General features: G+C 42.3%; 1 protein-coding gene across 1 annotated transcript in view; it reads right to left on the bottom strand.

The window, feature by feature from the left end:
* Nucleotides 1-15,322, bottom strand: part of WARS2 (tryptophanyl tRNA synthetase 2, mitochondrial) — a gene marked incomplete at its 5' end in the record, with an annotated part of 43,960 nt that extends 28,638 nt beyond the window's left edge. The window contains one exon of the mRNA XM_084279879.1: nt 15,269-15,322. Coding sequence (XP_084136005.1) covers nt 15,269-15,322 — 54 coding nt within the window. The remainder of the gene's footprint in view (nt 1-15,268) is intronic.
* Between the last annotated feature and the right edge of the window lie 452 nt (nt 15,323-15,774).

Here is a 15,774-nt window from a genome sequence, read left to right as displayed (position 1 = left end):
GTTTTCTAGCGCGTAGCTGCTCTGCTTTACTTTAACAGCTATTTTGTCAGGGCAGAACAGGTGAAGAGCTGAGTGAGATCTGCAGCATCAGAGCTAATTCCAAACACAGGTGGTGGGCACGGCGGAGAGAGCAGGAAGCCGACAGGAGAATCGCTGCTGACATCTAAGACAGGGAAGATTGATGGCTTCCCTCTCTAGTTTTCCCCACTGTGTAGGCATGCAGGGGGTGGGGAAAGGGACGGAGAAGCTGCTGTGCTGGCGACATAACACACCACACAGCACCAGCCCTGATTAATGGGACTGGAACGACTCAGGAAACGGCAAAGGATCATGCACAGACTTTACTCTTCTCGTTACAATTTTATCCGTGGCGATTCGTCTGGCCCTATCTGTCCCAAACTTAAGCAAGGTCATATTTGCCAAAGGAAAAGAAAATGTGGAAGTCACAGGGAAGAAAGAGCAACATTAAGCAAACACAGGCACGAGTAAAACACACAAATTGGAAAATTTTAAATTTCAAACATGAGGATCCTCCCAACAGGGATCAAAAAGAGAAGGAAATCCCCCTTCAAAAGCCAAGAATTTGCCTCAACCTCAAAGACAAAAGAAATTATTTGGCTGACAAAAATGCCCAAATACTGCATCTTTTGCATCTATGATTTTTTTATTTATCTCATTAATACTCTGCAACTTCAAAGCTCTCATTGCTAAAATGGTATGTTTGTCTGTTAATCTTGGCTTAGCAAAACCTGTCTTCAGACAGCTATTAAGCAGCAAAATGAAGGGAAGCCAGACGGGTCAGTTTTTACTAGCTAAAGCATAAATTTTAAAGCCTAATTGGGACAATTTAAGTGTTAATGTTATTAGAGATAGAAAAAATGAAGGAAAAAGGAAACTTAGAAGCAGTCTACTTACTGCAGACTTTATTCCTTTATTGTTTTTTAAGCAATTACTTCTCCACAAATTTGCTGTAGAAACCATTAAAAGGTGTTTATCTTGATCTGGTAATTTGATACATCAAATTCATCTGGTACAAATGATATTCTATCATGCTTAATTCTTAAAATTAGTGATTACAGAGCTAACATTGAATTAGAAAGAAACCTATTTAGACCAGAGCAAGTTTTCAGATAAATAGCTTCTGAGAAAGGATTAACTTGTTGCTCAGAAACGGAATTAAATTAAGACCTAAATAGCACTGCCTGGTACTCCTTTCTTGAATGTCAAGTGCATTTATATTTAAACTTAAGTAAGATTTTAATATTTATATTTAAAATGAGAAACACATTTAAAGGAGGAACACAGCGCGCACTAACCCCACCCTCTAGGGCTAGCAAAAGAATGGAGTGTAACTGCATTTGGGTTAGGCTGCCCTCTCATGCTGCCTTGTTGAAGATGACTAAGCAAACGGAACCTTTAACATTATATGCTGTGTCCAGCAAATGTATTCTCCCACTTGGCTTTATGAGCCCCAGGTGCCGCTCAGTGCAGTAGTGACAGCTGTACTGACAGATGCAAGGACGATCTACATTGCACGGCTGCAGTTCACACCAACACGCAACAGACAGTATCTCTGGACCCGAGGCAGCCGTGAACCCATCCCTCCCACACCCAGAAAAACAGGGTTTATAAATTCTGGCTAGGGGACTTTTAAGGACCCAGCAGTCTACAAAACAGAAGAGCTGGCTCGAGTACTCTCCAGAGGTCCTAGGACAAGAAGCGTTGATAACCTTTGACAGAGTTGGAAGGGTTTGTGCACAGCCAGCGAAGGAGCCAAGCACTGGGTCTGCATGCAGCCAACGGCAGTCACCAATCTTACTCTAAATGATGATGTCTTACTTAGCAAGGACACAGCCTCTTAGCTTTTTTTTTTTTGCTTTGTGCCATGCTCCCTAGTTTTCCACATCAAGTGCATGGACAGCATGCCGTGACATCTGTCCAAAGCTGAGACATATCCTAAAGAGATGCAGTTACACAGCAAGTCCCAACGCATGCTGACACATGCGCTACTTCTGCACCTCCTGGATTTCTAAGACATACACAGAACTGCAATTAAAAGTTTCAAATGGTACAAGAGGCAGCAGCAGCCTATCAGCCTTAACCCTGCATTAACCATTCTCAAACTGTACATGTCCCTTTTTTAAAGATAAGGCATAAAGCTTCATCAATCAAACTACTTAACCCCCAACATTAACTGCAGGCCTTGTCAGCTCATTTCATGCAGACTCAGCAAAAGGGTAAAGGACCTAATGACACTATGTTCTTACAACTACCACACAAGTAAGGTGCCAAGAGATAAAACAAATTACTGCCTCACTGACAGGCTCACTGACAGGCGGCTGCAGCGGGAGCTAAGCGTGCTGAACCACCAGCAGGAACACTCCAGCCAGCCAGGCAAGGCATGAAGGTCAGGCCAGTTCAGTACACGCTGCTTCCAAATCCACTGGATGACACACACAATGCTCAGAGCCGAAAATTTGATAGTTGCAGCACTGTAAGCATTGCCTGGAAAAGGTGGCACAAGGGAAAAGGAGAGGGAGCAGAAGCACAGGCTTATTACACCGTGGAGAATAAATGTAAAGACAAATCCATAGGAAAAGTAGTTTACTCTTCACTGAACAATGCGGCTGAGCCAGCAGCAACCAAACAAACAAAATTTGAGGGCACAGATGCTTTCTCAAAATGTTTCTCTGAAGCACCCATCAGGTCTGCCTTTCTCCAGACCCAAACTGGCACAGCAGTAGTGGGCCAGAGATTGAGCAAAGAACCTCATGCACTACCACAGGACCTCACCTAAGCGGAGTTACTATGAATCAGTTAGCCTAATTTTATTTCTCGAAAAATCCAGGAAGTAATAAAGAATTTAGAAGAAATTACAGCTATAAACAGCAGTATTTCTCAAGAACTAGCAATGTCACTTGATATATAGCGCAAGACACATTAGAATGAAAGGTTATTTGATAGAATCATGGAATGGTTTGGGTTGGAAAAGACCTTAAAGATCATCTAGTTTCACACCCCTGCCATGGGCAGGGGAACCATCTGCTAGAGCAGGGTGCCCAAAGCACCATCCAACCTGGCCCTGAACTCTTCCAAGGATGGGGCATCCACAACTTCTCTGGGCAACCTGTGCCAGTGCCTCACCAACCTCACCATAAAGAATATTTGCCTAATGTCAAATTTAAATCTACCCTCTTCTAGTTTAAACCCACTGCCCCTTGTCCTATCACTACACACTGATAAACTCTGTAGTGATAAACTCCCTGGTAACAGGCCCCCTTCAAGGTACTGGAAGGGTGCTATAAGGTCTCCCCAGAGCCTTCTTGTCTCCTCTCTCGGCCTGTCTTTACAGGAGAGCTGCTGCAGCACTCTAACCATCTTTGTGGCCTCCTTTGGGCTCACTATAGTAGTATCATGTCTTTCCTGTACTGGGAACCTCAGAGCTGGATGCAGTACTCCAGGTGGGGTCTCACCAGAGCAGAGGGGCAGAATCACCTCCCTCAACCTTATGGTCATGCTTCTTTTGCTGCTGCAGAGGATACAGTTGGCTTTCTGAGCTGCAGGTGCACATTGCTGGCTCGTGTTGAACTTTTCATCCGTCAACACCCCCAGGTCCTTCTTCTCAGGGCTGCTTTCATTCCATTCTCTGCCCAGCCTGTTGTTGTGTTTGGGAATGTGCTGACCCATGTGCAGGACCCTGCACTTGGCCTTGAACCTCATGAGGTTTGCATGGGCCCACCCCTCAAGCCTGTCACGGTCCCTCTAGATGGCATCCCTTCCCTCCATTGTGTTGACTGCACCACACACCTTGGTGTTGCCAGCAAACTTGCTGAGGGTGCACAGAACCCACTGTCCATGTTGCCAACAAAGATGTTAAATGATATCAACAAAGTCAAGAAATGGTCTGATTAAAAACATGCAAGTTACCCAGCAAAAGTACATGGACCTATAAAGAAAGGACTACTCAACTACACAAACACAGGATGAGAACAGCTGTCCAGGCAACAACTGCACAACAGGTTCTGGGGTTTGTAACACTTTAGAAAGTATGAATCAATACCATGCTGCTGCAAAACCATCAGTTCTAAAAAATAGAGCAAAAGTTGCACAGGAATATATCAATAGTGTTAAAATCCAGAAGACATAAAATAATTCACTTATGATACTAAGGATGGGGATAGACTCAGTCTGGACCACTGGGACCTATTCCTGTGTTTCCAAACAGTGGTATGAAGGGGCTATAGGAGTACAGTTAAGTCCAATGACAGACCTCAGAAATAGGACTACAGAGGAAAGCCTGAAAGAATTAAGGTTTAGTCCTGTGGTAGGAAGACTGTGGAAGGACAAGGTCTTAAATATGTCTTAAATATACACTATTATATATATGACTTTCGGGAACATGGTTAATAGAGTGAAAAACAATGATCTTAAGTTGCAGTAAGGAAGATTCAGACCAGATGTAAAGAAAACTTTCCAATAGTAAGGAAAAGAAAACATTTTACAATAGTGCTTAGAGAGGTTCTTTATTAACAAAAGTGTGTATATATATATATATATATACACACACACACATATATATATATATATGAGAGATGAGTTGATGATAATGTAGAGGCAGCTAATTTTAATTTTGGGCCTGGGGGAGCACCAGATCACCTCTCGTTGGGTTGCTTCTGATCCTGTGAGCCTATGATCTTATAGGTATGATTAAGGCTGAAGTGTGCTGAACAAAGATGAACAAAAATTCCAGTTCTATTTAGATAGGCTAGTTCTTGTGGTATTGCAAGATGCAAGTCTTTGTACCTGCATTTAACAAAATTTAAGAATTGAGGCTTTTTCACAGCTAGCAACTGACATGCTTTGAAAAACCGTTCTATGCTGTCAAGAAATGTGAAACACAGAAATTAGAAATACTTCTAAACTGGTACATACCTACATTCAGAACTGTACGCTGCTTCCACAGAATAAAACTGATAGCAGCAAGTGAAGAGTTACCACTCATTTTACTATTTGATACAAACATTACTGTTGAAATGTAAAGAAAAGTATATCATATTTCTAAGTTATAAATATAGGTTATTCGATATATGAAATGTTGACCTCCTTTTAAGTTAATACTAGAAAATATTTTAAGTACCAAAAACATTACAATCTTAAAGCAAAACAAAAAGCTAAAGAATGTCGGCATAACTAAATACTTCCCTCCCAGAGAAATGAAAGAATTTTGGGTTTGATCACAGTAGTATCCAAGTCTCCTAAAAACATCTGATCACTCTTGCTTCTTCTCTGACCTCTAGCTAAAAGAAAGTTTATTATATTTTTATATATTTTATTCAATTGAAGAGTCTGCTTGCTACCAAGACTGCCCTATGGGATATAAACAAAGAGTATTGGCTTACATGTTGAGGGATGCTTTTGTAAAAATATTTTTTGTTTGGAGTTACTACGTTTCCTCACAATATTGTCCTAGAAACTCAAAGAGTAGTTCATTTCCTCTCCATTATTTTATTTGGCAATTTCCTGCAGCAAGGAAAAGTTAGCTTCATTTCACATGGGGCCAAAATTAACACAGCTGTTCAAAAACTTTCACCTTGTGGTCACTGCCTGAAACTCATTTCAGGTGAAAAGGAAAGTTTTAAAACCACCTGATGGCTGTTGAGAGGCCTTGGGACTTGGAAGTCTCAGTAAATTCCCTAATGGTGCACACATACACAAAGAAAATGCTACAGCTGGTCCTCTATGTTGAAGAGATAATTCTATCAATTTAAGTGTTTTGCACATAAGTATCATACTTGTATCAGGGATTTCTACAAATTTAAAAGATCTTCCAGAAGACAGATGATATTCATTAGACTACATCTCAACTGTTTTTACCAGTGCAGCTTGATCCTAGACTCGTCTGTTTCCACAGAAAGGACAAATGATGGACGAGGGGGACAGAGAGGTTCATTTGTGCTCAGGTCTTGCCTTCCAAGTGGATGTAGCCAAGGCCTGTCTGTTCCTGTGTTCAGGAGCACAGAAGCTCATTTGCATAGTTCAGATACAAGCACTGACCCCAAAAAGTAAATGGTGAACAAAAGCTACGTTCTCTTCCTAAGGAATTTAATCCAAGGTTGAGTTGAAGATAGGATAAGTGAGTGTCTGTATTTCCACTGAACAAGCAGACTGAATTTTCTGCATACAGAGCAAATTCTTTGCCTGCACAAAAGGAAAATATTATAGGATTGGTATCTAATATGCACTAATATCTTCAGTCACTAGCACAATAAAAAGCTGCTCAAAATTGTTTTCCCCTTGGTCACTAACGCCTAAGGCACATAAAATCAAAAGCAATACAGATAAGGATTTGTAGCAGTACAATTAAGTGTTATCATGCTTGAGACCTAAAGCATGTAGAAGTTTAGAGAACATTACCTGTGAGTCTAAGAATGGCCAAAGAATGTGCCACCCAAGTCACACCAAACTGTAGTCATAGATCCACTTATTACACACCTTGAGCCCAGAAACATCAACTGAAATGTTTCTTAGTTCATGCTTGACACTTACTGCTTCGTTTTGAAGATGAGCTCTCTTGCCATCTTACCTGTATTATTCAAACTGGCCCACAGGAAACCAGGCAAATTACCAGCTCTCAATTCGGATGCACCCTTTGGAGTTGAATGAGTGTAAAAGAAGCCAACTGTTTGTACTGCAGGTAACCCAGAGGTGTGTGACACACAATTTTCCTTTGAGTACTGACAAGTACTCTACTAGAAACCTACTAGCAGTATTGTGTGACCAACAGTAAAAATGTCCCTCTAGAGGGAGTGACAGCAGCTTTGGCTATTCTGACCTGGCATAATGCTTGATGAATGTGCAAAGTGCTGACACTGCCTTAACTCTGCAAACATTTCAAATATGGATCTTCCAGAAAAAAATCCAAAAAAGACCCCGGGGGAAGTCTATGAAGAGCAACGTGTACTCAGTTTTGGTGGCAGCAGTTACATGGGTTGATGTGTTGCCAGCAGAGATGCAAAATGAGATTTGGTCAGTAATTCATAGGGCTGGACCCCTCACTCCCTTTACATAAGCAACAAAGAAGCTTTGACATGTTCCAAACTGTTTTGTTCTTCCATACAAATGGAAAGCACCCTATGGATGCCTATTAAGTAATGTCTTTACTCATCTTGGCAAGTATGTGATTTCAAGAAAAATATTTGCAAATGGATAACCCAATTCAAGAAGAAGTCAAAGACCACCTTTGAAAGAAATTTTGATGTGACTATAAAAAGATTGTATTTAGGAAGGATAGATTAACATGGTTCTGTCATCAAAAGTTTGTATCTCCCCATAGTTCTTTGCTGTTGTTAATGTAAAAAATAATGCTGGTAAGCAGAAAAGTGAATGCCCATGAGACCTAGGACTAAAGCAGAATCACTGAAAAGATCTGTTCCTGCTGTTGGATAAGCTCAAAACAGGCCATTGAGCAAACTCGCTGCCAAAGGACGGGGATATTAGAATATCTGCAAGTACAAGAGCAAATGACAGAAACAATTGCTATGTGAATCTTAGGTGAGATCATCAGGAAGCCTGAAGTCCTTTATTAACATGGAACGTTGCTCTATCTTTTCCAAGGCACAGCTAACTGGCAGATTCCAAAGTCAGAGCTATGCACCTGGCAAAAGGAAAAAAGATGATGGTGAGCCTAGGAAGTTGTGAAGATGCTAGCAATTCCTTTTTTTTTTTTTCTTTTCTTTTTTTTGAATGCTGGCCAACAACCTTCCAAATAAGATTAATAGTTCAGCATCCAAATTGTGAGGTGGGCATAGCACTATGAAGACCAAGGTATTATATCTGATTGTCATTGAGTATGTGATCAGAAATGACATTGATGGGATTCAATCCCACCTTGAAATATCCTCAAGAAGTGCTTAATTCATCCTCTGATGTGTACAGTAAGGCTCCAGAACCCTTATCTATAAACAAGGAAAACTAAACCAAAAAACATCCTAGTCTGTACACTTACAACATCTAAATACAAATGAGGCATAGCAGGGTTTTATGTGCCTGGTGATGAAGATAACATCAACATACTGGTAGTAGCTCATAGCATGACTTAGATGCAGCACCATGAAAACTGAGGAAACCCCTACTGGTGCTCTCTCCTCACAACACTAATTCAGATACTGTGCAGACATCACCAAAGCAACTGGGTGAACTTCACCTTCCCATGACTTCTGTCAGCTCTAAGAAGTAGAGGCAGGCCCTCACATAATTCAAAGAACTCTAAGTTAAAAGTAAAAGCAGGCATTTCATTTCTGGTAGCAATCACCACATTTCAGCACAGGAATGAGGAAAAAGAAAAATTAAGCATATATACTTCACTGTCTATTTGTTGGTGTGTGTATACGTATATACAAATATATAGCCATTTCCTTTCCCTTGCAGTGAGGCCTTCAGTGCTTTTTGAAGGCAGACATCTCTGGGGTCAAAAATTTATTTCATCCTGACCAGTGGATATGTTGATTTGCCTGATATAACATAAAATTATAAAATCTGCTATGTGATTTGTCCAAGTTGGGGACGCCAAGAATGGTATTGTTACAGCCAAGAGCTCAAATAACCTAAAGGAAAACAATTTAAATTCTCTACTTACAAACTCAGCAGAGCTCAAAAAATATATGATCTAAGGTGACTTAACTGACTTAATATTTAGGGGTTTTCTTCAACTTCTGATCCCGCTGTAATTTGAGTCAACTCCCAAAATGTTTGTTCATCTAACCCTAGAGTCCCAGCATAAACCACAACTTGTGTCATGGAAAAAGTAATTGTTGAATGTCTAGAATAGCACTTGCTGTATTAGTAAATGGAAATTCTATCTGCCAATAAAACAGCATTAAAATAAGACCCCCAGTCTGCAGTCTAGAGACAGAGGTGATCTGCTACAGGCTACAGAATTTACAGTATGTTTGTCCAACATATACACATGAAAAATCTACAAACAACTTCAACATCCAGGACTGCCAGAGTAGCATCTTTCATTACAATCACTGTACAAAAACAAGTTAATAAAACCAGAAGTCTCTCGAGAAAAAACAGGCTCAGCCAAGAGACTGAAATCAAGGGCCAGAGGGGGAAAGAATGGTGGGACTCTACCCAAGGCCTGCCAAGACTGCCAGAATAAAGGGCTGTTTCCTGCTAGAACAATCTACGTTGCCCAGACTTTATTGTTAGAACTCCATTATGGAAATGAATAGGACCATTCACGCCTCAAAGATCCTTCATTTCTGTCTTCCATGGCAGGGAGGGTGGGGGGGGGGTGTCTCTCCTGTGCAGTTTAAAACAGCAGTCAAAATCCACCACAGACAAAGCATTTAGCAAGGCGGATTAAGAGAAGTCTCTCTACAACTGGAAGGTCTAATAAATCTGTGTGGAAATCTGAGTTCTCTCAAACCCAGTGAAAATCCACGAAATGTACATTCTCACTGCATGCTAACTTTGGTTCTGAAAATTATACCAACGTTTTTTTATCTGGCATAGAGAATGCTTCCAGTGCTTTACCTGAATGATAAGCCAGTTTCCCTGGAGAATTAACCATCAGTTATTAAGTGATGAAAATAAAAACAAATAACTGCTTAGGAAAGACTTTACATTCCAGGCTGGAACATATTGATAAATCCAGCTGATTTCAGGAGGAGTTGGGTAACTAAGTAAGTTAGAGTATCTGTGCCTAACAATTGTGTAAACAAAAAAAAACAAAAACAAAAAAAAAGTCACAATTCAGGAAAATAGGAAAATAATAAATAAAAAAAATTAATACCAATTCAATACAAATTTCATCCCAGAACTTGTGTCATTAATGGGTAACAAAGTGACTTATGGGACAACAACAAATTCAAGATGGGAACATGGATGTTTTTACATTTTTTGCATTTTATTTATAACACATCTGAATAATACCAAAAAATATAGTTAAAACTAGGAAGGGAGAGACAGCTCAATCTTTGAAATCCCTAAGTGTTTGGGCCTAGTAATTTCAGTTGCTCCCTTTATCTGGAACCCATATGGTAACTACAGCTAAAAATTCTCAAGATTAAATCTGCAATCTGGAAAAAAGTATTTTAATGGTCTCCTCCAAAACAATACTTCAATATTTATCTGCCTTTTTTGCAGGTATCTTCATTTAAAAATATGAAACTTGACCAGTCATTAACATGACTAGCACACTAACAATGGAGTGATCAGGTGGTCTCAATACAAACTGAACAATACTTCATAAAAAATGAGTCAAACTTCATCAGAGCCAACCAATCAGAAGATCTCTTCTTAAAATATAAAGAACACTGGCTGGAATAACTGAGGTTCACAGAGGCCTAGCAAAGTGTCAGAGGACCAAAAAAGGACAAATGTCATTCATTCCTGTCTCCAAAAATACAGGAAAAGAAGAGCAGCCTGGGAAGTAGTCTGCTTAGCATCAATTCTCTGTGAACAAAAACCTATCTTTTGCAATTCTCTAGAAGATAACTAGAAGAAAACAACAGTAAAACATGGATATGTCAAGAGCACAGCATGCCAGATTAGTCTAAATTTGGCCTTGAGACCTATTAGTTTGTCACCGTAGAGGAAGATGCAGATTACATGTTTAGATTTCAGCACCATCTTTGGTGACTAAGTGTAAAGCAAGCTAAAGAAACTACCTACAGGGATCTATCCTGAGGCTTACTTTTTGTTCCTCCCACCCTCAACCCCTAGCTCCCCTCCCCGATATTAACTCGGGTAAAGAAAGAGGAACATTCCTAAATGAGCTGCTAAGATTACCGATATGTTGGCTAAGGTTCTTTGTATTTGAAGGTCTCACAGCTTAGTATGAGAGACCTTAGTCAGGTCCAATGGTCCTGATTAAACATTCACCAGAGATGTTTTCTGTGCAGCACTGAGAGGTAGAAGCAGCTTGTTTGGGACTGTGGAACTCACACCAATCTCTTTGTATAACCCAAACAGTGCCTGCTAGAGCCACTGTCCTGAGTGTCTTTACAGCAAATCCAACTCTGAGACACCCTCCCCCCAAAATCGCCAAATTCTGGCACCAAAGAGGAAAAGAAAGTATTTTGTGTTAAAAAAAATACCATACCAACCCATGTGACTAGAAGATACAGTTCTGCATAAAGCTAAAAGAGAAGCCACTTCCTGATGTGTCAGGGTCCTGAGAAAGTTAACAAGAACGAAAGCTGCAGGACATCAAAATATACAGCTTAGTAGCAAATACAGCCACTCTAAAGCATCATGTGTGACAGCCAGGGAAGGCTTGTCTGTCAAAGAGGGCAGACCAGGACAGGAGAGAACGCAACAAAATGAGACTGTTTTCTTTCAAAGATGTTCTCATGAAGAAAAGCAATACAGGTATTACAGTATTCTTACAATATCTGTAATAGTGATAACTACTTTGCTGTAAGAAAAGAAAAACGGAGCCAAAGACTGCTGACTTCATGAAGGCAGAGAATATCTAAAAGTAGGCCCCCAGCTGGGAGGTTGGACAGCCATCTAGTGATGCGTGAGGCTCTGTAACCAGAAGCAAGACCTTGTCATTTTTCTGCTTCACTGGGGTAACAGTGAAGATAGCAAACTACCTTCTGGTATGTCTCAAACACGCCATGTAGCAGGAGCTGTGTAGGTCAGAGAGTCTAAAGGGGGTACATGCAGTGCTGACTAGGCTTCTCCCTGAACAAATCAGAAGACCATTATGGGGTGAAGACGAGGAAGAGAGATACCCTGTCCAAGACCTTGAGTTCACACCAGTACAGAAATGGTCCAAAGTTAGTCACTGGCATCGGCAATACTGCTGATAGGTAAGATTTTTTTTCCTAATCACCTAAGCACTGGCAGTCCCTGTCTCTACTTCATTCACTTAATTACATTTCTTTCATCAGCAGCTGTTGCAGTTAGGAAGGAATGTCTGAGTTGGAGGAAAAAAAGCCTACACAGGCTGGGATTTGACCACTGGCCACTTCTGATCTTAAATAATTTGGCTTTGCAACGGTGTGACTACTGGGATTATCAGTTGAAGATACATGAATCCACTGACTTGACACAACGTGAGGCCTGATTTAGTAATATTTAAGATAAAACCGAACACTTACATTGACAGCAACAACTTCTACAGTTCTGCTGACAGGACTAAACCAAATTCATATTTTATCAGGTCAGACACCAACAGCTGACTGACCTCCAATTAAGTTTTGCTACTGACAGGTTATTCCGTAGTTGGATTTCTCAGAACTTTATCAGTAATTCCCTGGAGTACCTGTTAGTTGCTGTTTTTAAGAGTGTCTGTTACCAAAGATTTGATTAAATTACTTTCTATAACCCTGGCTTAGAGACCACTGAAGAATAATAAATCAAGGAATCTGAAAATAAGCTCTTGTAAGTCAAGATACTCCAGAACACAATTAATTTATCCAATAAAATGTTACTTTGTGCTTAACCACATATATTTTTCCTACATGTTCTAGTTGTCTACTATATCTATGTATGACAAAAAGTATAGAGGAACTTTTCCATAGGATGATAAAGCCAGCATAACAATGAACTGTGCACCACAGTGAAAGAAAGCTGAAATCACAGAAGTTACATCTTCTCATAACTGTGACTACATTATCAAACACTTAAACATCAAAACTATAAGGGTGACAGAAGATATATACTGTTCAAGCTTGAAGACAATCACTTTTCCAGCTTGAAATATGAATATTTTTTACTAGCACACAGCAAATACGCGATCTGTTCCAAGCTGTCTGCCTTAATAGTTGAACTACTCTGAAGTTCAGCCTGGCAGCAGGAACAGCATAATTTAGGAACCCAGTTCGTTTAGTTCTTTTGAAGAAGCACTTAAGTATCGCTTCAGTTCCAGTGCAATTCTTTTCAGACAGACATAATGAGAGAGAAGAAAGCAACAAAAGCTTGCAGTGTATTGGACTTGCAAATTTAAAATCAGAGAAGCAAATTACTACTGTCATTTGGGGGGTGGGCAGTATGAAGCTACATAACTAAGACTAACTATGAAACAGCCACCACTAACATTAGGCTTCTGGCTTGTATGTTTGGGTTTTGTTGTGTTTCTTTTTTTAATTAAAACATTTGAAAGGTAATAGGAAGCTAATTCTGAGACCTATTGCATCTGCAGGACATCAGGCAACTAACCAGGTGACAATCTTGATCTGATGGGTGACTCAGAGCTGGCAAAGTTCATGTGAGAGTAAATATTAAGATATAACAGACATGGCTTCTGGTAACAAGTTTCTGTATTATGCAGGATAAACCAGAATCATATCCTAGAGGAATGAAGGCAGAGGAAGGTACCTACTAGGATACTGAACCGATACCAAAGGGCCACTGTGAGTAGCTGGAAAGATAAGCATATACAAACCCCTCCAATATTTTTCAAGGAACATTTCAATTCTTGTTTTAAAAAGAAACAGTGGCTTCAGACATCTTTGCAAGATCTGCATGTTACTTGCTTTGGTAAACATATCACAGGGACAGTGTAACTGTTCAAATTTTAAGCTAGTAAGATTTAGACACACGTAAGTGAAATAAAATCAAGGAATGGAAACCCAACAAGCTTACTGAGTATGCCATGTTCAGACTCCTTAGGTCTTCTATCTGATTAAAATCTAAAGTAGTCTTACATGCAAACGAATTCTAAAACAAACATATAAGCAGAAGCCTTACCTCTGCCTCATAGTAACAGCTAGTAGGAAGCATTGTGTTACTAAGTGTAATAGCAGCTATGAAAGTTTCTCACTCTCCCTTCTCAATAGAAAGGGCAGAATCAAGGTCATTTGCATGCTACTGGTTGTCTTTATAAGGAAGTGAAATACACCTTAATTTCTTAAGTTTAGCCTTAAAAACAGTAGTTCTGAAATAACTCAAACATTCCTGCAACTTCTAGTTTACCCAGACTCACCACTATAGGCACCGACTCTTAGTGTATTAGTTTGCATTTTAGCTTGAAATTCTCAGAATAACAAACCCCTGGTTTAGGGTGACTGAGTCCAGTTGCTGCAAGGTCATGGACAGCACACACAACATCAAGAAACTGAAAGCCATCCTTGATCTGCTACTTATTTCTCCTCACAAGCAGCACGAAACTCATCTACCCTTGACACCCGTGCTGGGTATAGTGTTCCACTGTAGAAACATGACATACCGTTCAGGCTTTGAATGATAAACAAACACAAGCATGTTTTTCATGAAAACGCCAATTGACCAGATAAGGGAAACCTTCACTGAAAGGACACAGCACGACTACTGCTGCCATCAGATCAGTTTAGAAAATTTCAAGTCATTGTAAAAACAAGACTACATCCTCCATAAAAATCTGGATTGGTAAGGCAAATAATTTACAAGCAGGAAACTTTTATGAAGGAGATCACCTGCAAACACATGCTCGCTGAGTGCTCCCACCTGACCTGACTGATTGCTTGGAGCATCCTCCCCCAAATTATCAATGCAATCACTTGCTCCTTTATTTCAATTTAGTCATAGAAAGGGCCGGGGAGCACAAGCAACTCCCTGCTGTTTGTGGCCACAAAGGAGAAAGGAAATCCCAAATGCATCAAGAGTAAGTTTGAGCACTACTGCATCCCATCAGACTTGTGAGGAGGGTTGACACACATTCCGCGACGGTCAGACAGCTACACGGTTGGGGTGGGTTTTTTTTCCCCGTGTTAGAGAATACAGGAGTTTGGAGCCCGCGGGTACATCTGAAATCGGAAGATAATACTCTACGGAAAAAATAAAAAGGAGCAGCGCTGGAACGCCGAGCAAGGCTCAGCGGCACCGCAGCACTGGAGCGACCGGCACGACACCGGCAGGACACTGACCGGGCGCGGCGGGAGCAGCCGCTGCGCCCCCACTCGCTGGCTCAGGCCTCCTTCTCTCCCGGGCCCCGAAGCCTCGCATGTCCCGCGGAATGTACGGCCCTACGGCTGAGAGGCGCCAGAGAAACCCGGCTGGAAAGCGGGAAGGAGGGAGCCGAGAGAACGGCGGCGTGAAGGGCGGCGGCAGCCCCCGGCGCCCGGCCCCCTCCCGTCCCACACCGCCACCACCACCCCGCGCCCCGCACCGCCCCGGCCGCCCCACGCGCATGCGCGGAGCCGGGCCGCCGCACCGGGGGCGGGTTGACGGTTGGAGCGGCCTCGTTTGGAGCGCGGGGCTCAGCCCAAGCCGGAGGGAGCGGGAAAAGGCCTCACGTCCATGCTGGGCGGGGAAGGTGTCCCAGGCCGGTTACCTGGCCGAGTGTCCCGCGGTGCAGGGCCCGGATCAGGCCACTCGGTGTCGCCATGGCAAAGGGGGCGAGGGGTGGGGGGAGGGGAGGGAACCAGTGCAGAATACCGGAAGGGTCAGCGCATGCGCCCAGCAATGGGATCCCCCGCCCGCAGTCCGGGATGCGCACGCGTAGTCCCGGAGCGGTAGCTCGAGGGCGCGGCCGCCGGGCGGGGGGCGGTTACGTGGCAGCCCGAGGCTGCGCGCCCGCCGCTGCGGTATCGGGCCTGCCCGCCCTGCCCTGCCCTGCCCTGCTCGCGATGAGGGCTCCGGCCCATCGCCTCTCGGGTTCTCGCGGGCCCTGCCTGAAGTGCGGGTTGCGCTCGAAGCTGCCCTCTCTCAGAAGCGTAGCGCGCCTCCTCCCTTCGCCCGCCCCCGTCCCGTGTAACCACCGAGGGCCCGATCCCAGCTCTCCTCGGGGCTCCTCGCCGCGCCCGCGGCAGCTTTTCCACCGGCAGATCCGCGGCCTGG

Source organism: Gallinula chloropus (assembly GCF_964237585.1).
Source record: "Gallinula chloropus genome assembly, chromosome: 1".
Classification (NCBI taxonomy): domain Eukaryota; kingdom Metazoa; phylum Chordata; class Aves; order Gruiformes; family Rallidae; genus Gallinula; species Gallinula chloropus.
Note: the sequence above shows the minus strand (reverse complement) of the source record. Positions and strands in the feature narration are given on the sequence as shown.